We start from the raw sequence: 22,268 nt of genomic DNA on the forward strand, positions 1-22,268 counted from the left end.
CTTTTTGTTTGTGGGACTTCACTGTGATTAAAAGGGAATTATTTTGTGCTTTTGAGCAATCTTGGGGCCTTGTTGCTTATTTTGAGTAACTCTGAAATATTGCATAGTCCCAGCGTTTTAGTTACTTTATAATCCTATATGTTGTGTGAGCCTAGGAAATTGAGTTATTTGAGTAAGCAATGACTGTACGTCTTACACCAGACTGGCAGACTTAGTTATCAAGCCTAGCTGAAAGTTTTATTTTGGGCACATGAAGCTTTGAACAACAGGCAATCTTTGAGGTTGCTCCAATTGTTATAATCAAGAGCAGTGAATGAGATTATCATAGTGGGTTGCTATTATGTGTATGATAACTCGTACAAAGTGTTAAGTTGCATGCACTTGTTGGTGGACTTTCCCAGGATTCATTTCTCTTTGGAAGACTCCTCAACCCCATATTAGTGCAGTGTCTACTATCATACTTTTAGGTGCTGATTGAAACTATTCCCCTGAAGAATGTTATTGAGGAAGGCTTTTAAAAATTCCACTCCAATTTGAAGATACCTTTTTATACAAACTCTTTGAATCTTTTGCACTCCCCTTGTTGTACTTTAATAATTTTTCAATTACAGGGAAGTTGTACAAAATATATCTGGAATAAAATCAATGAGCAAGTGGTAATGTGAAGAGAGTCCCCCATGACTGACTTTAAGGGTTCGTCATCCAGTGGGAAGGGGGGGGGTTTAAAAAAAATCAAGATTGTGACTTTACAATCATTTTTTTTTTTATTTGAGTCGTCCATGGTTGCTGCAACCACATTGGCTTTTTTGACGGCAACTTTCTGGTGGATGCCTCCTTTAGATTTGAAATTACAAACCTCTGTGTATGGCATTTCTGCAGAGATGGGCTAACTAAAACAGTCAAAAAATAAGACAAACTACAACATCCTCATATCTCTTCCAAGGTGTACAGTAGATCTCAGTGCTTTTGTTTTGTCTTTCCCTGAACTTGGAGTTATTTCCAAATGCTTGACAAAACACGTGCAACACTTCAGAAATATTTGTCAATCCACCGAGTGTCATTAATTTCAGCGAGTTTTAGATAACCACAGAGGCATTTAAGTAAGAATACAAAGAATGGAGTGGATATGAAGCTGCTTCTTACTCTTACTTCAAAGTAAACAAACACAAAGCTAGGACCTGGAGCTCAGAAGATCATGAAGCAACCCCAAATCCCAGTTTTTTATAGTTTTATTCAAAATACTAAGCTGGATTGTTGTTCTCTTGAACTGACTCAAGAGATGAAAGTTGTAGATGGGGAAAAAAAACGCCCCCACGAAACACAACAAATCTTCCATGAAACCACAGTTTTCTTATTGAGTAGCTGTTAAGTAAACAAAACTTTTCTGGGTTCACACATATGCTAAGTGATAAACCATGATTTACAAACCATGATGTTGCATAGTATGTAAATATACTCTGCATGCACATACAATGCATGAAAGCTGACATCCAGTGCTAGATGCAACAGCATATGTTCTGACAATATATGGCAGTATTTCAAACATATTTCACTTTATTTCATATATCTAAAAGTCAAAAGGCTGAATAGTTTGTGTTCTGGTCTTTTTTTCTACTCCATATATTCATACACAATGCTTTCTTTACCAGCAAACAATCAAAATGCAATTCAGAGAAGCAGACAAAACTGTAGTACTGAGATGGGGTAGATAGTGAAAAGATTTTGGAGAGATGTGTGACATAGAAATTATTATTATTATTATTATTATTATTATTATTATTATTATTATTATTATTATCATCATCATCATCATCATCATCATCATTAATCACCCTTAAAAGGCATTTATCTCAAAATATCAGAACCTTTGGAGAGCCTTATTTTAAAAAAATGGCAGTCTGCTTTTGTAAATGCTAAATTAAAGAGAGAGAAAAATGACTCATGATAATATAGTCAATTGCAGTAACTGTCCTTACACATTTCCAGAATTGGATATGGTATGGTAGTTGGGCAATTTGTTCATTAATGTGTTACAACATCTTAGTAAGTCATTCTATCATTATTGTGGCTATATAAATTTTGTCTTTATTAATGATATATAGCTGGATCATTAAGGTTACCAAATCTTAAATGCAGTCACTCAATTGGCTGCTCAATGGCAGCAAAAACCCTTCTATATTAAATTGCTGCTATCTCATGGTAATCTGAACTTCAGCAATTTAGAATTGATAGTCCTATCAGTGATACTATAAGATGCTATAAATTACTCATATGGAAATGGCCATGGTATAGCATTTCTGCATGAGGGTTTTATGGAAAAATTCAGCTATTATTAAAGCAACATAAATCTTAATTTCTGATATGCTGCCCCAGTGATGGTAGAGTGACATTATATATTGCTAGTGCTGAAATGCTCTCACAGTGTTAAATATCTAGCCAAGAATACTCCAGTCCTAAATAAAAGGAGGTCATGACATTTTTTTTAATGAAGATGGGAAATGGAAAATATACCAGTTTCCCAAATAGAAAAAGTGCAAAAGGTTGTATTGAATTCTAGGCATTATCTTAAGAAGCCAAGCAAGTCTCACTCAGGCACTAGAAAATTGGAAATCAGATAAAGTTTCCTGAAAATGAATTAGTCAAACTGTAGTTCTCTTTCAGTCTAGCTAATAGCTGAAGCCAGAATGTGATTTGGCTTCACCTGTTGTGCATGAAACTAAGTGAAAAATGAAGTGTTTCTTTTTCCATGCATCTATTCATTTAACCAGGCTCATTATTTTTCTTTATTAATTACTGAAGTTGTTGGTTGAAATGTTTATTATTTCAACAATTGTCTTGTTTTTATGTTTTCTTAAGCTTGTCATTTCACCTGATATAAACTGTTTTACTTTTTTTTAAAAATAAAAACATTGCAGAATAGAAATACTGGAAGTAAAATAAGTGAGTAAATCCGGCTATTTGCTTGTCGGAGCTTAACATGATTTGTAAATCTAGCCAGTTTTACCTGTTGTAGAAAACGTGTAAGCAAACTACAATTTATCATGCTGTGTTAACCTAGCCTAAGGAGGAAACTGAATTACTTTAAGAATTTTAACTTCTTTGGATCAAAAATTGTTCACAATGGCACTTTTACCCTGCAATCAAATGCAAGATTACCTTAGGTCGCACTGCAATGGTTAACAAGAATAAGATCTGGAAAACAGATATCTTGATATTAATACAAAATGGAGGCAAGTAAGAACAAGAGCCTTCCCTATAATGATGTATGGGTGTGCAAGTTGGACACTAAGAATGGCTGATAGAAGAAGAATTGATTCCTTTGAACTGTGGTGCTTGTGTGAATTATTGTGTATACCATGGACAGTCAGAACAATCAACAGAGAGGTGCTAAATCATATAAAACCAGACATATCACTAGAAGCCAACATCACAAGATTACGTCTGATTTACTTTAGCCATGTCATGTGTTCAAATTCTTTGGAGAAGTATACGATGCTAGGAATGGTTTCTGGAACAAGAAGAAAAGGCAAGCAAAAAGCATGTTGGCTTGACACAAAGACACTTGACAGGGTAGCATGGAGAACACTTGCCTATAAAGTTGTCAAGAGTCAGACACAACTGAATAGTTACAACTACAGTCAACATAGCCATTCTGTAAAGTTGTACTTCTTAACATACACATACCTGTTGCTCTATACTCATCATATTTTCAATGCACTGAACTCAATGGCATGCAGTGTTGGAAACCTTGTCTGTCTTGTCTTATGGGGGGTGGGGCAGAGGGGGGAACAAGTATATCATTGGTTGCAGAAAACAAAACATACTGATCCAAAGATCCAATTTCAGTGCTTTTACATAAATGTTCCTTAATACATTTAAGGCCCAATAGATTCTTCATGAAAAAGTGCCTCATATTCAATGCACTACCAATACAAGCTATGAAAAAGTTAACATCATCACACATCAGTTACCTCTCAGAAACAACAGATTGTTACAACCAGATGGTATCACTGTAGCACATAAATTAACTGTAGCCCTCCAAAACATTTTAAGTAAACCAAGAGACCCAGCAGCCCAAGAAGCAAAAACATGAATTATCTACAGGACTGTAACAGCCACTATAACAAGTTGCAGAAAACTAGCAGAGCACATTCAATAAACATCAATAATGAAAAAGCAATGAAAATGCCTTAACTTCACAATACATGGACAGAGTCAACCATAATTTTACCTGGGAAAGCTAAATCTAAAAACACTAGAGAATCCCTGGAAGCTTGGCATTCTAACAAATAAGACATCAACAGGGACATAGAGATAAACAACATTTATACACCATTCAAAAATGTATGCACAAGAAAATTGACTAATTGACCAGATTCATTCTGTTTTTAAAATTTCCAATCTTTGTTACACTTATCACCTTTTCTTAAATTTAATAGTCAAGAAAGTAGCAATAATTATAAAACTGTTCTTCTGTTCCAATGAAAAAATTCATTTCTTTTCCAAAGTTGGCGCAACCTTTTATGCAAATCCAGTTAGCAAATATAATCATTGAGGGCTCTGCCATAGCTGTAAAGCACCTAGAACCTGCATGCTATTGAGACTGGTGATTCTGTAGTGAGACCAAATGGCCCTTTGGATGCTCTGGAATTTATCTGGGATGAAATGCAAGTGCCAAAAGAGAAATATAAATGAAGATACCGGTACATAAAAACATAACTGTAAGAGATAATTAAAAGATGTTTAGTAATATGTAAGCCATAACTCAGTAATAGAACACAGACTTTTAATATGTAAGTTTCTGAGACCTTCTCAGAACTGCTAGTCATCAGAGCAGAGTAGATGAACAGATTTTTGGCCTGACAGATTCAGCCTTTAGTCAAAGAAGTCATGCTGAAATTATCCCAGATATTCTCAATCCTAATTATTAGATACTCTGTGATATGTTTGAATATTTGATTATTAATCAAGTTTTTCTTCAATGATGTATCTTCCTTTATGATGGTTGGCTTTTATATCGTGTCATTTGGAAGTTGCTCTGGCCTAAGATGAGCTATCAGTGCAAATGCCACTTGATAAGTTATCTTTGAACGATTAAAACTCCCTGTTTTGGGAACATTAACAATCACAAGCAGCTGTTAGCGTGTTATGGAAGAGGTTACTGTTGCGCAAATTATAGAGTGTTACTAATACTTTTTAGTTTAGTTTATGTGTGGGATACAACTTGAGAAGACAGAAGAAAATGTGAAAACATGGCACTGTTTTGACACTGTTAATGAAGGATGATAGAATAGCCTCTGCAACTTAGTTATTGTGGTTCCCTGGCTACCCCCACCTCTCCTTTGCTGAGTTCTTTGCAACTTAGCTGTGAAAAATTGCACTCAGTTAGCACACAAGAGTTGGACCGCCTCTGGAGAAAAAAGAAATTATAGCACATATTCTAAAAGTACACATGCAAACTCTGGACTGATTGAAGTGTCTTAGCACTTTAAATCTAGCCAAAAACAAAGAGTTATTTAAAAAATACTGAACTAAAAAAATCTTTCTTTAAGGGTGCAGAAACATTGTACCTGTTCATAAAAAAATGATTTTTCTCCTTCAGCGTTCTCAGCATCTCCAATAATCAAGTTGATGCCTTTAAAATAAATACTGAAGGAGAGTTTAGATAACAGCAAGATAAGTTTAGTTCAAGTATCCTTTCTAATCAGATACTAGTGAGATGATGGAAAGCAACCAACCACTCAGTTTGTGATACATCCTCAAGTATGTAGGGACAAATGTTAGGGTGTGCTGATACACTATTTCAAATGAATGGGGCAGGAAATACATTTATTTTTCTGCTTCCTCATTGTTTTGGAAAAAAAAAACCTAAGCTATCACAGAAATTATAGTTGTAAAAATAAATCATAACTTTCAAGTATGTGAAGGAAAGGTTTATCTTATCTTCATGGAAATGGTAGACTCTTTTGCAACAATTTAGAAATAATGCTTCATTTTCTTGCTTTATATTCCTTATTTATAGTGTTGTTACATAATCAAGGTTTGAATTAGAGTATAACTGAAAGAAGACTTGAAAATTTGTGGAAAACTTTTTTAGCCAAGTTTGTGTTACATATTTTGACAGTGAGCTTTTAAAAAAAACAAAAAACCCCAGGCTACATGGTTTGCTAATACATAGATAAAAATCTCAGATATATGAGAAAAAGAGACTAGAATATTTCATGACATCTGTGAAATGAGAGTTCTCCAGTGTAAAAGATGCAAAGGAATGGGGCCAGGGCAAATGTCTCAGACGGGACTGTTTCTAATTTCTTGGCCTGTAAATGTGAGGGGGAAGAGATGTACTGGCACAATTCTGTTAATGTAACCTAATATAGCCTTCTGTTAATGTTACAACCTCTTTATCACTAGGAGTTGAGCACAACTCAAAGGTGACCTTATCTGTTATAGTGAATTAAAGTCATCTTTTTCACATTTTTACAATATAGCGTTCATTACAGGAGACAAGAATTGCACTCCAGTAAAATAAGGTAAAACGTGATCTGGATTGATACCCTGAAACAGTTTAGGAATTGGATAAATTAAAGACTGTCCTTTTCTACAGATTGCTGCTAATAATTAATCATCATGATCAAAGACATAGTTATGTGATTCACTAGAAAAGTTAGATTATTGGAAAACAGGGTTTTTTCAGAGTTTTATCATTATTAAGCCTTCTGAGCAAAGTGAGGTTGGCTTCCTTTATTTATTTGTTTGAACTGTTCCATCTCTAAGGGTTCAATAATATGTAAAGTTTGTTCTTAACTTTTTAACTGTGCTTCCACAGTTAATGGGATCTTTCCTTCTCCTCTCTGATGCAGCCCCCCACCTCCAAAATCAACACTGATGTGTCCCCAGCAGCCTGGAGAAATTCAGAAGACTGGCTGGGCCTTTCCCTATGTCATAGTGATAAACTGTTCAATCTACAGGAGACTATGCTTTTCAGGGCAGCAGCTAGCAAATTCAGGAAGGTATCTCTGGACAACTACATAACTGGATAGAAGCATTTCTGTCAAACAGACAACAAATGGTCAAAATTGGGAGTGTCTTCTGTACCTGTCAACAGTGGTGTCCCCCAAGGCAGTGTTCTAGGACCAACTCTTTTCATACTCTACATAAATGACCTCTGTGATCATATTAAGAACAACTATGTTCTCTTCGCTGATAATGTAAAGCTATTCAACACCACAGACAATACTGCTACCCTTCAAAAAGACCTCGAATATGTATCAGAATGGTCAAACAAATGGCAACTTCAAATCTCAACAAATAAATGCTCTGTCTTACATATTGGCAAAAAAAAATAAATCAGAAAATAAAATACAGGTAGAATAGTCAAGACCTTGTTGATGATCCAAACTCCATCAAGGACCTTGGAGTACTCATCTCTAATGATCTAAGTGCTAGAGCCCACTGTAACTACATAGCCAAAAAGGCATTAAGAATTGTTAACCTAATTCAACGTAGCTTTTTCTCTGGTAATATCACACTACTAACTAGGGCATACAAAACATTTGCTAGACCAATATTCGAATACAGCTCATCAGTCTGGAACCCACATCACGTATCTGATATTAACACAGTTGAGAAAGTCCAGAAATATTTCACAAGAAGAGTTCTCCACTCCTCTACTCGTTGCAGAATACCTTATGCCACCAGACTTGAAATTCTAGATCTAGAAAAATTAGAATTATGCTGTCTTCAATCCAATCTTAGTATATAAAATCATACATTGCAATGTCCTACTGGTCAATGAATACTTCAGCTTCAACCATAACAACACAAGAGCACACAATAGATACAAACTCAAGGTTAACTGCACCAAACTTGATTGCAGGAAATATGACTTCAGCAACAGAGTGGTCAATGTCTGGAGTACTCTACCTGGTTTCTTCCCCAAACCCCCAAAACTTTAACCTTAGACTGTCTACTATAGACCTCACCCCTTTCCTAAGAGGTCTGTAGGGGTCATACATAAGTGCACCAACATGCCTATCATCCCTGTCCTATTGTTCCTTTTATTTTTCTTATATGTATTCATTTCATGTATTCATAACTATGTTTATCCTTATACTTATTATCTTGTAGCAATTGACAAATCAAATGAATAAAAAATAAAATAAATAAAATTATTATTTAAAAAATACTAATACTTGTAGAATTTCTTAAACTGCTATTAGATTCCACTTGTTGCATCTTTATATTATATATTAATAAACAAATCTATCAGGAAAACCAACTTTTGGTTTGCTTTTAAAATGACAGTAAAATGTGGTGAATTTATAGCAAGTGCATTTTAATTATATTATAATTTTCTTCCTAGGTTCAGACATTGTTCAGTGGTTAACAAAGAATTTGTCGATAGAAGATCAAGGTAAATGGATCATTTTTATTTATCTATCACCTTCCACTTTGTCTCTGCAAATCTTTTAAACTTGTTCTTTATGATTTTTTAGTCATGGCATGGAATATTGTTTCAGAGAGTTTGAAGATTCTGGATTTTGGGTTGACTCCAGATTAAGAAATGTACCATTTTTTGCCTTCAGATCTTCCAGTTCCCAAAGTGTGGTCCATTAGAACTTGCTCATAATGAAAGTTTGTGGCTTAAAAAATGCTCCCCACTCATGGATTATGTCAATTAAATTAGCCCTCTCTTTTATATGACATTCCATACCAAAGGACAAAATTTATGAAAAGATCAAAATATAGAAACATTTTTAATAGTTTTCTACAATTCTGTCCCACCGTCAATTCAGGTTGAGAGCAGAAGGAACAGAGAAAATCTGAAGTCTAGGCTTTCTGCCAAGAATGTAATAAGGATGGAAAAAAAAAAACCAGTTACACAAGTTCAAAGAAGCAAGAATTGAGAGTCAAGTCCTTATATTTACATCACAGGTGGTATTCAGCAGGTTCTGACCAGTTCTGGAGAACCGGTAGTGAAAATTTTAAGTAGTTTGGAGAATTGGCAAATACCACCTCTGACTGGAGATTTTACAGTATCCTTCCTCTGCCATGCCCACCAAGCCACGCACACAGAACTGGTAGTAAAAAAATTTGAATCCCACTACTGATTTCCTCCCAACAGCAGTGTAAAAATCTGAAAGCAACCCTTCCCCTTTAAGAAAGCCAAGCCGCAGGAGCTCCGGAAACAGGAAATCTAGGCATTCTGGCAAGAATGTAATAAGGGTGGAAAAAAACAAAAGGAGATTGCTTCTAACTACTGGTTCTCCGAACTGCTTAGAAAGTTAACAAGGGGTTCTATAGAACCGGACAGATCTGGTAGAGTCTCACCCCTGCTAATATTCCTTCCTTCTCCTATTTTCTCCACAACCACAATCCTGTGAAGTGAGATGGGCTAAGACAGGACTGTCAAACATTTGGCCCATGGGTTAGATGTGTCACATGTTGGCCATGCCCACGCCCAGTTTAGTGAAGGGGAAAAAATTCCCAATATGTCACATGATATGTCGGCTCAGCTAGCAGAGTAAAAAGAACCATAGATATTTTACCAACTGAATGTTCTGGGAACCAGGCACATTTTTAATGGAATTTTCAACAGCAATTCACAAAATCAGTGACTAGAAACTTTTTGAGAATTCTTATTGATACTAGATGTGGATACTATTTAAGGGTGGTCTTGCACTATTTTTCAGTTTTTCGAGATGATGCAATAAAACCTTTTGCTTTTATCCTATAGGTTTTCTTAGATCCACAGTGTACATTGTACTCTTTTTTTTAAAATGTGTACATTAAGATTCTATGGAATGTTATCCATAGATCAGGGACTAAATCATAACAATGCACTGAACAACAGCAAATTCTGTATCATCTGAAATGATGCTAAGGAGCCTAAGGTGGAGTGTTTGAACTGTACCTTCAATGCAATGAGGGATTCGACATGGGGAAGAAAGTGAAGTTCACCCCAGCATGGAGGAAATTCTCTTGATCAGTAGACAATCTAACAGGGTATTGAGGAATCCAACCCATTCAAGTTAGGCAGCAGTATCTCTGAAAGGTCAGGTTTCCAATTTGCACATGACTTTGGATTCAGCCAGTCTGCAGGGACTCAGACAGCAAGAATGGTTGAAAACGCCTTTGCATAGCTTTATTTGCCAGCTGCACACTATTTGGGGATAAAGGATCTGGTTACAATGACTCATACCTTAATCACCTCTTATTTAGAATCACGTAGGGCATGGGATTGCCCTTGAAAACATTCTGAAACTACACCTCATAGAAATCGCAGTAACTAAACTTCTGCAGCCACAGTTTCAAACTTGTGGTTCATGTTTGGCATAAATCAAAGGTTTAGGTTGGATCCACATATTCCTAGGTTGTGTGTAGGATGCACAGGATTAACTTCAGGAATGCTCCATAATTTACAAACCTCACTGGAAAAATCTATAATTAGACTAGATTGTTGGGAATTAGAAATGGGACATCTTTGATAGCGGCATCCTGATTGTTGCAGAGGAGGTGAGATTGACTTGCGCTGTTTTAAGCAAGTGATAAAAAATGTTGTTCTATTGGGATTTTGAAGAATATACATGTGTTGTCATTTTTCAGCTCTCAGTGATTCCCCCCCCCCCGCCCCCCCAATGTAGAAAATGATTTTCTGAGTTCAGAAAATATGCGGTGTGCAGAGAGAGGAGGGGGAAAAAGACTGAGGAAGGCAAGAAACCTGAGCTGAATTTAAACTATACCCCTAACCTGACAGCATGTTGTGGTAGAACACAGAATGTAGACCATAGAATAACAAGGTTGCAAGGGACCTTGGAGGCCTTCTAGTCCACCCCCCTACTCAGGCAGGAGGCTATACCTTCCAGGCAAAAGGTTATCTAATTTCTTCTTCATATTTCTTCTCTGTAGCATTTCTGAATGTAGAGCACTTTGAATCCAAGCTGTAATATTAACAGATAACAGATAATCAGAGTTGGAAGGGACCTTATAGGTCATCTAGTCCAACCCCCCGCCCAAGCAGGAGACCCTACACCATTTCTGACAAATGGCAGTCCAATCTCTTCTTGAAGGTCTCAAGTGATGGCGCTCCCACAACTTCTGAGGACAAACTATTCCATTGGTTGATTGTTCTCACTGTCAGAAAGTTTCTCCTTATTTCCAGGTTAAATCTCTCCTTGTTCAGTTTCCATCCATTATTCCTTGTCTGGCCTACAGGAGCTTTAGAAAATAGCTTGACCCCTTCCTTTCTGTGGCAGCCCCTCAAATATTGGAAGACTGCTATCATGTCTCCCCTGGTCCTTCTCTTTACTAGACTAGCCAAACCCAGTTCCTGCAACTGTTCATTGTATGTTTTAGCGTCCAGTCCCCTAATCATCCTGGTTGCTCTTCTGTGTACTTTTTCTAGAGTCTCAGCATCTTTTTTATAATGTGGTGATCAAAACTGGACGCAGTACTCTAGGTGTGGTCTTACTAAGGCTTTATAGAGTGGTATTAGTACTTTCCTTGATCTTGATTGTATCCCTCTGTTAATACAATTTAGGATTGCATTAGCTTTTTTGGCTGCGGCTGCACACTGCTGGCTCATATTTAGTTGGTTGTCCACTAAGACTCCAAGATCCCTCGCACAGTTACTGTTATTGAGCCTGGTTTCACCCAGTCTGTATGTGTACTTTTGTTTTTTCTTGCCTAAGTGTAGGACTTTACTTTCCTCTCTATTGAATTTCATTTTATTAGATATGGCCCAGTGTTCTAGTCTGTCAAGATCCATTTTATTAAATAGCATTACTCTTTCAGGCATTGAGCATGCTAATATTTCTATAATTCCAGCTCTTTCACAGATACAGGGTAAATACTGTTTTGCTGTTTTTGAGGTTAGAGAACTAGCAGCAACTTTTTGGCCTCTGTAAAATTTGCTCTGGCTATTGAGAGAAAGATTGCAAACTCCTTTGTAAAAATACATACACTCTTTTTCTCTGTCTCTCTTTCTCTCTCACACACACAGGATATAAATGTAGATGTAGATATAGATGTGGATATAGATATTGGTGTGAATTCCACACAGTGTCTGGCACCATTAGTTCTGCTGCTTCCTTTGGCTTTGGAGATATGTGTTTTCAAATCTTTTGCCCAAGCACCTATCAGTTGAGCAGCAAGGGTGCTTTTAATGTCAGGGGTGAAAGTACCTCACAGCTTGCTGCTTTTTAGGGCACAGAACTGAGAGATCTCATCTTCACACTGTTAAAATGCCGTTGTATGGTGTCAATGTGTTAGCAGCACATATAGCTCTCGTTATTCATATAGCTTGAATTATTTTATATTTAATTTAACGAGATGCTGCTCTTTTTTTCATTAGAACCAGAAGAAGCCTTCTGTATTCTTTTAGGAGAGAAGTACGGTAGTCCAAGTGAGAAACGCTCATGTTTTCTTTTTAGGCCTTAATCTCTTATGCTCTATCTTCAGCAGAAGTACGTGGCTATGTCTTACTCATCGCCAATTTTATCCAGTCACAAATGGTTACATTAAAAGATCATTTAAGAATGATGAGAAGTATTTCATTGTTGTGGGCGAAGTGCACTAATGACAATTGTGTAAATGAATTTCTGTTATTGTGCAATAATGTTCCTTAGCACTGTTAGTTGTTTTCATATGAAATTAAGAAAGTTGGAAAGTTAAGTTTATTATGATAATTTATGTTGCTTTTATATCATTCAATCTTAATCACCAAAAGTCATTTAAATATTATCAGAATATTATATATAATACATAATGTATATTTTATGATAATATATATGTTGTATCTTTCATATTCCTTTATATTAAAAAGTTATAACTTAGCTGTTTTAAAAGGTACACTACAGTTCCACATCATAAATCTATAAACAAATCTGTAAAGTTTGTCATTCAAACTTAATCATGAAACATTCCATTGAGAGTTACCAGAAACAATATCCTTGAATTCTTCCAGAATTAAAACACTTATATTCTATATTAGTGGGTGTTCTCCTTTACGTGTAATCTTAATATGTTTTAATAGGATTTTAGACAAACAAAAGGAAGGATTCTTATAATTAGTTCCAAAATCTTATTTCCATTCAGTCTGGGCCCTTTGTCCATTGATTAATTGTCCAAAATCAATGTTTTAATCACCCTTTTCCTGCTTATTTATTAACAAAAAACCTTTTCATTAAGTTCGTAAAGTTACAGGAAACTTGTATTACTGAATATTGAAGGTGATCCACTCAGCATAATGAAACTTGTCCTTCTGAAGGTTCTTTGTATCCTTAAAGCAATTTACATGCCATTTGCAGAAGTGATTAAGAGAGGAAGTGAGCAAACTCAGACAGGATTGTTGCCATGCACAGTGGAGAGCAAGAATAAACCACTGGCTCCTTTGTTTAAGCTTCATAGCTGGATAATGTTGGGATATCCCACCTTTCCACCAATGTTGGGCTTCTCTCCACCTTTCTAAATTTTGATATTTATCCCAATGTTTATTTATTATTGGACACAGTGTATGGCAAATGCAGGGCAAACACAAAAAAGTAGTGTTAGAGCATTTGTCTTAACTCCTTTAAGAACTCACTGCAAGGGAATTGCAAAATCTACATAAACATAGTAGAATATGTCTATATTGGATGTTAGCATCAGTGTTTAACTATTGTGATATTCATTTGTTATTCTCTGAAATGGCATAGATAGTTCGCACTTGTTAATGCACACAGTAGTTCCTGTAACTGTGCTTGTATATTCAGTTTTCAATACTTTAGCTGGTAATCTTGCATTTATCTTCCACACATATACCAATACATCAATGGTACAGGTGAACAAAGTCCTAAAAACCTCTATGATTAGGTACCAGAAGCACCATCTGGGACATCGACTATACGGATTGTGATATTAATCATTTTAAAAATATCATTCAATTAATCTTATACTTCTAATTATAGGCTAATGCTAAATGTTCTTATGTCAGTTTATGACAGAATTGGAACAAGGACTGAAAATTTCAGAGCTAAGAAACTTTTTCAAGAATATACTATTTTAAAATTGCATACTTCACTTCCATGTATCATGATAGCTCATTTAATTTGAAATTGGAATCTCTTGTGGCCATGCAATTGATCTATTTCCCATCACCACTTAATGCAATTATTAATTATTGTTATTAATGCAAACAATGCATGAAAAACAAATTACCTGCAATTTTCAAACTGGAGCTATTCTGCAGCCAGTATAATATTAATGCCTTTGTTAGCCTATCTATTCAATATCATGTATAAAAACATGACGATTTTTAAAATTGGAGTCATTATATACTTTGGGCTTAGTGTCCTTAATCATTGAAATAATACTGGTTTACTCTTCCATTCTAAAGGCCAATTATGTTTCAGGCCAGTCCCTCTTTTTCCTACTGCAATAGCAATGATTTATGCAGTTCAATGAGTATTCTGTATTAAGTATGAAGGGTATATAGGGAATGAATTTCTAATTTAGCAGGTATAAAAGATTTATATAGTTCAGATGTAGGTTGTCTTACTTATGCCCTCAAAACTTCCTCAGCTTTACTTTTCAAATCTGGTTGCTTTGATTTTTTAGTTCTATTGTCTTGAGCCGTGTGTCATAATATGACGAGAACAGATGCCTTAGTTTCAAATATTTTAAAGTGAATAAATTAATAAAGATATACAGGAGAGTTAGTGCCTATTCTCAAACTCTTCCTTGGGTAAGAAAATGGGGATTATGCTGTCATATACGTTTTCTCAAGCTGCACATAGCTTCATATGTTCATAGGTTCCTGTAGTAGAAGACGGATGAAAATCCTTAAAACTTGTGTTCTGTTAAAACGACTCACATGGATGATTATTTACTACCTTAAGGTTACTTCATTAAAAATGCCAACTGCACTGGAGTTGCTTCCAGGAAAATGATTCTGTGCAACTTATGTAACAAGTAGAAGGCGCTATGATCCCAGTTCTCCAGAAAAAGCAGTTAGTTCCTCACATTGATATCAAACAATGTTCCGTGATAATAGCAAGGTAGCTATATCCCTCCAGTTGTGATTTCCTGCAACTCACCCACATTAGCCCAGCTCAAGACTCTTGCTCTACTCACATTGTAGTAAAATTTCGGTTTTCAAACTTCCCTTTGCATACAATTATGACCTGGGTTTTTGGGGCCATTGTGATATTTTAATTTTCATTATTATTATAAGCTTCCATCATTGGAAGTTTTCAAAAAGAGAATGGGCAATCATTGGTCTGAAATGGTATAGGATCTCCTGCTTGAGCAGTAGGTTGGACTAGAAAACTTCAGAGATCCCTTCCAACTCTATTATTCTATGTTCAATTATGTTGACTTTTGATTTTAAGATCGATTCCACATATCAAAAATTGTAAAAACATTACAATTGCATATTAAAAATACAGAGCACTTCTGTCAGGTACTCTACAAATATGTATGTGTCAAATTTATAATTGACTTTATAAGTGGGAAAGGATGGAGGTAAGGAAGTATGCCTTCTTTATTTTAAGCTGTCAATCTAGAAAAACAAGTTGATACATGTCATGAACTCAAGCTATGCATTTTTTGAATCTTGTCACCCACCCACCTCCCTCACAGGGATGTGGGTAGATTTACTGTATATGCTTCTGTGGTATTTTTGCCACTTGCTTTTTGATAAAAGAAGTTGGACTATATGATGTCTAAAATCTGATTACAGAGTCTATATGTATCTGATGAAATTCAGTAAGAATGAAAGCATTCATATGCTGCCTCCTGTTGATCAGTTAGAGGCAAAAAACATCACAGGAAAGCTGAAAGGCCAACATTAAAATATATGTCTTATACTGTATCAACAGTACAGGTAAATTAGCGAGGCAGGTGATTTTCTTGGAGAAAAAAATCTTGAAAATAAACACAAATTTTCTAATAACACAAAAAGGTAGCTCACCCAAAGTAAAGTAATAATAATCCAGATTAAATGATAAAATGCCTAAAATCAGAAAAAGTTTTGACACCTGTTCAAACTAACTGACTTTTTTTTAAAAAATGTAAGCTTTTGAGACCTGGGCTCATATCATCAGATCCATGGACTATTAAACTGATGTAGGATTTAAATTTAGTTGAAGCAAGGGACAGGGGGAGAAAGGGTAGTAGGCTACACGAAATGCAGATTACAAATGCCTCATTAATTAGTAATTGTAAGGTATTAAATTCCCATTGTGTTGGTTAATTGTGTGTTCTGGGACAGCCTGAAACCTTTTGATGTGTGTGAGTTCCACAGTCTCTTACACTATAGTTTTGCTGTTCCAAAATGATACCTTTAGATCTATAATTGAACATCCTTGGCAGTTAACATGTTCTGATACTACTTTGACCTTGTAAATCATGATGACTTAAAAGGAGGAGCAGACAAAATTACCTCTAATCCTGTGTGCAAAGTTGTTGCGGGGGGGTTGTGATAGTGCTGTTGGGGTAAATGTGGGATAAAAGCAGACATCTGGGTTTTCATGTTAGACTCAGGTTTCTATTGTTCCTTGAGATTAACTAGAAGAAAAATTGAAATGATGGATGAATACACAATAGTAATAGTTACTTTTTAAAAATCAGCTTCATAATTAGCAAACTATTCCCCATTAAAGGTAAAGGTAAAGATTCCCCTCACACATATGTGCTAGTTATTTCTGGCTCTAGGGGGCGGTGCTCATCTCTGTTACCAAGCCAAAGAGCCAGCATTGTCTGAAGACGTCTCTGTGGTCATGTGGCTGGCATGACTAAATGCCGAAGGTGCACAGAATGCTGTTCCCTTCCCACCAAAGTGGTCCCTATTTTTCTACTTGCATTTTTACATGCTTTTGAACTGCTAGATTGGCAGAAGCTGGGACAAGTAACAGGATCTCACTCCATTACGCGGTGCTAGGGATTCAAACTGCCGAACTGTTCACCTTTCTGATCGACAAGCTCAGCATCTTAGCCACTGAGCCACCCATTATTAAAGCACAAATATCCTTCAACTATCCCACCTTTGCAGTTATTCCAGAGGTATTTTTAAAGAAGCCCAAGGACAAATGAAAATTGTATTCAAACAGATCACAAATATTATGGAATAACAGTAGAGTGGAAGCTCAGTATTCAGAGTTCATTTTATTCATTCTTGGCTTCATCTTCATCCTATCCTGTTTGGTTCCCATCCAGACACCCAATCTTGGCAAATTCAGTAATAACAATATTCTGCTCCAAAACAGAGTGAACAGGGCCCTTGGTTTTAGGGCCTGAAAAAATGTTCTTTATCTTTCCCTTTCATTATGTATAAGAACTCCCACCATTTTTGCTTGGTCATCTTTGAAGAAATTCCACTACCCTACTTAAATTTGATGTGGGGACCTTTAACCACTGTCATGGCTTTTTTTCTGGCTATTTTACATATCTAGCTTTATAAACACAATAATACACAGTAATAGTAATTTCATTGTTTTAGAAACCTTATAGGCCTTCTGGTGTTGCAGTCTTTTACAATGCACCACTCTCTGGCTAAGAAACAAACCTTGAGCATGAGTGCAACCATGCAAATCATATATAATAAAATTGAATTATTCCTGACATTTTTAGGGTATTTTCCACAAATAAAGAACACATCCTGTTGCCAGCTGCCAAATCTCAAAAATACTTATCCTGAAAATTGGACTTCAAGCTTTAGTAATGAGATTAAAAGTTGTAATGATTTAGCATCTTGATGCTTGAGAGAATACATCATTTAGTGTGTATTATATTAATTTTGGTTGAAGGAACAGTTCCCACAGTTGGTAAAGCTACAAATGAGGGTTACTCTATTTAAAAATCCCTGGTTTTGGAATATTTTCTCTGAAAGCTAGACTGGTGTCAGGGGTGACTGCTTTTTAGCTGGCAGTTGAACCTGGCTGTTATCCCATTGATATTTTTTTTATTGTTGGGTATTATTCTAACAATTTATTGTTTTTACTTCAGTTTAATTTTCATCTAATATATTTAAGGGTTGCAACTTGCTCTGAGGATCTTAGGCTTGTGAGCAGAGTAGAAATATTTTAATAAATAATAAATCTAATCTTTAAAAAAGTAAAATAAAATAATATGCCTCTGTTATGGGAATGTGTACTCTACGTGCATCATCAGGGTAAATAAATGCCAAGTAACATTGCTTGGTTGATTGGAGGAGCACTTTAATTAAAAATCTGCTTCAATGTATCCCAGAAAGATTGAAACTTTCCGTTCACAAAATGCACTGCACATAAAATATTGAACTTTTAACTGCTATAGTAACCATGAAGCAAAAGCTATATTTGTATTTTGGAAATGAAAGCTATATTTATATTTCTGAAAAATCATTATTTGAAATATGTTCTATTATGTTCAGAATATCATTCTGGAACTGTAATTGTGGGCTTCAGTTCAAGTGTTTATTAGCTGAATTTCAATGTGAAAAGAGCACTCTTCTTCCAGGTGTTCCTTCTGTGATGCCTTAGAAAGAGAGAGGTACTTGTGTTTGAATTAGGAAAACAGACTATTCTCTACAGCATACAGTTATTTTAGTAATTTATATGATGACTAATAGCATTATGTGCAGTGCTTAGGAAACACATTAAAAAGTTACTAATAAAGGTCTAAATTGATTTCTTATAATAAATAAAATGAATGGCCAAAGAATCAATAAATTACCAAGAACCATGTCAAAAATTTCTAAATTATAATTCTGGGGGGAAATGATCCTTTCCTACGAGACTGGATAAAGTTGTGGAAAGACATTATAAATCCCCAAACAGGAGACATGTATTATCACGTGTGGTGGACATGTTCAAAAGCAAAAAAAATACTGGACAGAAATACACACCTGGCTAGAAAAAACAATAAGGGAACATATAGATTTAAAACCAGAAATGTTCCTGTTGGGCATCATATTGGATAAATATTGTAAAAGAAATAGAAAAGATAATAACAAACATTTTAGAATGTGCAGAAATGAATAAACTAACATTTGAAATTAAAGAAAAGGAAGACACTGAATATTTTGAGGTATGGGATCTGTTCTATAATTGGTTAAATAAGAGAAACAGGAGTTAGAAATTCGAAGATTACAAGAGAAAGATTAATCTCACGATCAGGGTTGTTTATGGTAAGTTATTAATTGTGATTAATTTTGATTAGTTTTACAAATTAATAGGTATCAATGTTATGAGGGAAAAGCACTGTCACTATGAAATTATCATTAGAGAAGACTATTACTATGATTAGGATGAATATTACTCCAAGAAATGTAACCAGGCAGCACACTCTATGTGCTGTATGGATTTTGAACACATTGCTCTTTATTATTAAAGTAATAAAAATAAAAATAAATAAATAAATCCCCAAACAAGAGGGACTATAAAGATAACTATAAATGAAATTGAAGAAATACAGATAGTCCTCCGTTAGCGACAATGACTAGGATCACTGGCTCTGTTACTAAGTGCCACAGTTGCTAAGTGGAAAATAATCTGCTATGACATCACTTCCCATTTGGTCATTAAGTGAAACATCATATGACAGTGACTTGCAATTTTACTTCCGTGTTCTCCATTACCTTTGTGTCAACTTCAAATTGAACCTGGCCGCAGCCACCTTTCTATTCCTCACTTGCCACACAGAGGAGGAAGGGCGGGGGGAGTGAGGTTGGATTGCATTACTAGACCCAACAAAGAGCTTTCTTGCAAGAACCAAGGTAATCTCTACTGGCAACTGATAAGATTGGGGAATGAGTGCCTGAAGAGCCCATCAATTAACCCAATTGGCCAACGTGACCTGTGACACTTGGGCATGGGGTTACTTCCTAGTTTAATTATACTGAAACCACAGAAAAGATTTAGAATTGATTTTCCATTGAAGCTGTGCCAATATGATGTACTCAATAAAGAAGATCTTTGAGAAGGAACCAAGTCTCAGAGTTCTGATTTGCTTGGGTTCCTTAGTTGGAGCCTTGACACTTTGGTGGGTTTTTCTTTTTTTTTTACATTACTATAACTTTAACTTTAAATGAAGCAGCCAGTAAATAAAGACTATCTATAATCTGGAAAAGAAATTTTAAAAAAGGCATTTGAAAATTGTATTAGATTGTTTTAGGACTATCCATCCTTTGAGGTTTGTTAACAATATTTTTTATTTTTCCCTGTTGATTTATGTTTGCTGAAGATCATGAAGTTGAGAAAAGCTGCTTTACCAACATCAAAAGAAGTCTAATAGTGAACTGCCTTCTTTACCTGACATATCTGGGATCAAACCTGAATCATTTTTGTTATCATTATGATGATAAGTCACAGAATCCTAAAGGGGAGAAGCCATTAGGCTCCTCAGTCTATCCTGCTGCTTAATGCAGAGACTTCACTTAAGGCATCCCTGGAATAAATCTAGTTTCACTATCCAGTGAAGGGGAGCTCATCGTATAACAATAATTGATTCCATTCTTGTATTGTTAGGATTTTCCCCCCTAGCACTGAGTCAGAATCTGCCTTCCTGCAAATTTCATGTTCAGCCCTCTGGAACAATGGAGATGGGTCATAGCCTCCTTCTGTAGAAATTTCCCAATATTGAGTGGTGGATGGAACTGAAATTGGCAGTAGGGAAACTAACCTTTCCATCCCTCGAGAAGAAATACAACAGATTCTCCACTTTGGCTGAATGCATTTATAATTTCAGTGCTATGTTTTATTTGCTTGCTTGCTTGCTTAATTCACTGTAACATCTTAATGGTAACAGCAATACGCCTCCAGTGCCTCATCTCTTTTCCCACTCTAAGCCTTCTCAAAAGGGGTTGACAACTAAACTCTGCAAGACTCTCTCCATATGCCCAGACAGGTTTGGAGAAGAGGAGGTGGTGGAGGAGGAGATGACAATTCTTTTCCCAATCTCCTCTTCTTACAAGCCGTGACAAAACAGATGGGACTCCAAATAAGGGAGGGAGAGACATAGAAGTGGGGGAGGAGCTCCTGTCCCATGCAGTGCATGCCAGCCGGCTTTGACTATCTCATCTTTAGAAGAAAGCAGTTACTCATAGCTTTCCTTCCCTTGTGCTTAAGGTCAGACTGGAGGGGACACAACTGGACACAGAGTAGAGCGTCCGTGTGGCATATTTCCACATTTCTTGAGACTCAGTTTTAATTTGGGAGTAGTAACTAAAAAGAATAAGCTTCTTGAATATGCATTAGCTTCATTAAGTGGGAGAATTGATGCTTGCTATTAAAAAGAGCAATAATGTGTCCCCAAGATTACTGGCCAGAATAGTTGAAATACCTTATGATCAACTTATTTTCTGATAGTAATTTTTATAAAAACATGGTCTTACTATAAAAGACTGCTGAAGAAGCCTCATGTAACTCCTTTGAGTTACTCTTTTATCACCACAAAGTCTTTTGCATGGAGCTGCCTTATTAATGTTTTTGTATCCTCCTTGTCATCACTATTCATTTTCCCCCTTTGGAAGCACACATGGCAATATGCACTAATGTTATCCCTACAAGGTCAACCTTGGAAAAAAATAAAATAAATGGCCTAATGTCACCCTGTAAGCTTTGTAGTTGAGGAGGGACTTGAAAATGCACCTCTTCAGTCCAAGTTCCATCTCTTCACTATTATATGACTGTGTCTTCATGAGGGGGTCATGTATGAAGCTGCCTTGTATTTGTGATTTGCAGCAGGGTTATAACAGTGAAGGTCATCCATGAGGGATTTCTTTAAATATCCTACAAAGAACAACTATGTGGTAATGAACATTATAATGGATTATCCCAACAGACACAAATTCAAAGAATATCAAACCAATTAATGGACTGCAGAAAGGGCTTTGTGCATATAAATATATTCTTAGAGCACTTTATTTCTGTGGAATATCAGTGTTTGATTTTATAATGTGTTTAATGTTCTGACTGTAAATAAACATTCCATTATCTGTGTTAGGATGTCCAGGTTTTTTTTAATTCAGAAAAATAAAAAACAGAAGCATTCTTTAATAGAGTTTTTCCAATCTAAATTCAATACAGTGTAGTGTTTGATTTCTCTTGTTGCCTCCTGTTCTTAATAAGTGGTAAATACAAGGATACTACTAATAATAATTAAAAAAACATTTCATGATTGTGGGTGTTGACATGAGATCATGGGCAAATGACAACACATGCTTTATGATGTCATCATGAGAATTTCCTTACATGAGACATCATTGTATAATTACTGCTTATGCACAGTGATGGTAAACATTCTTATTTTAA

General features: G+C 35.7%; 1 protein-coding gene across 7 annotated transcripts in view; it reads left to right on the plus strand.

Annotated features, from left to right (window-relative positions):
• RGS7 (regulator of G protein signaling 7) overlaps positions 1-22,268 on the plus strand; it is a 173,300-nt gene that overhangs the window by 103,791 nt on the left and 47,241 nt on the right. For 6 of the 7 annotated variants that reach the window (XM_087937000.1, XM_087937016.1, XM_087937012.1 and 3 more), the window contains one exon: positions 8,363-8,413. In XM_087937000.1, coding sequence (XP_087793126.1) covers positions 8,363-8,413 — 51 coding nt within the window. Of the gene's footprint in view, positions 1-6,497; positions 6,531-8,362; positions 8,414-22,268 lie in introns of those variants that run through there. The other variant, XM_087937031.1, reaches the window with a different exon arrangement.

The sequence above is a fragment of the Pseudonaja textilis genome, chromosome 1 (assembly GCF_049901715.1).
Source record: "Pseudonaja textilis isolate UNSWEBS1 chromosome 1, rPseTex1.2, whole genome shotgun sequence".
In the NCBI taxonomy this organism is placed as follows: domain Eukaryota; kingdom Metazoa; phylum Chordata; class Lepidosauria; order Squamata; family Elapidae; genus Pseudonaja; species Pseudonaja textilis.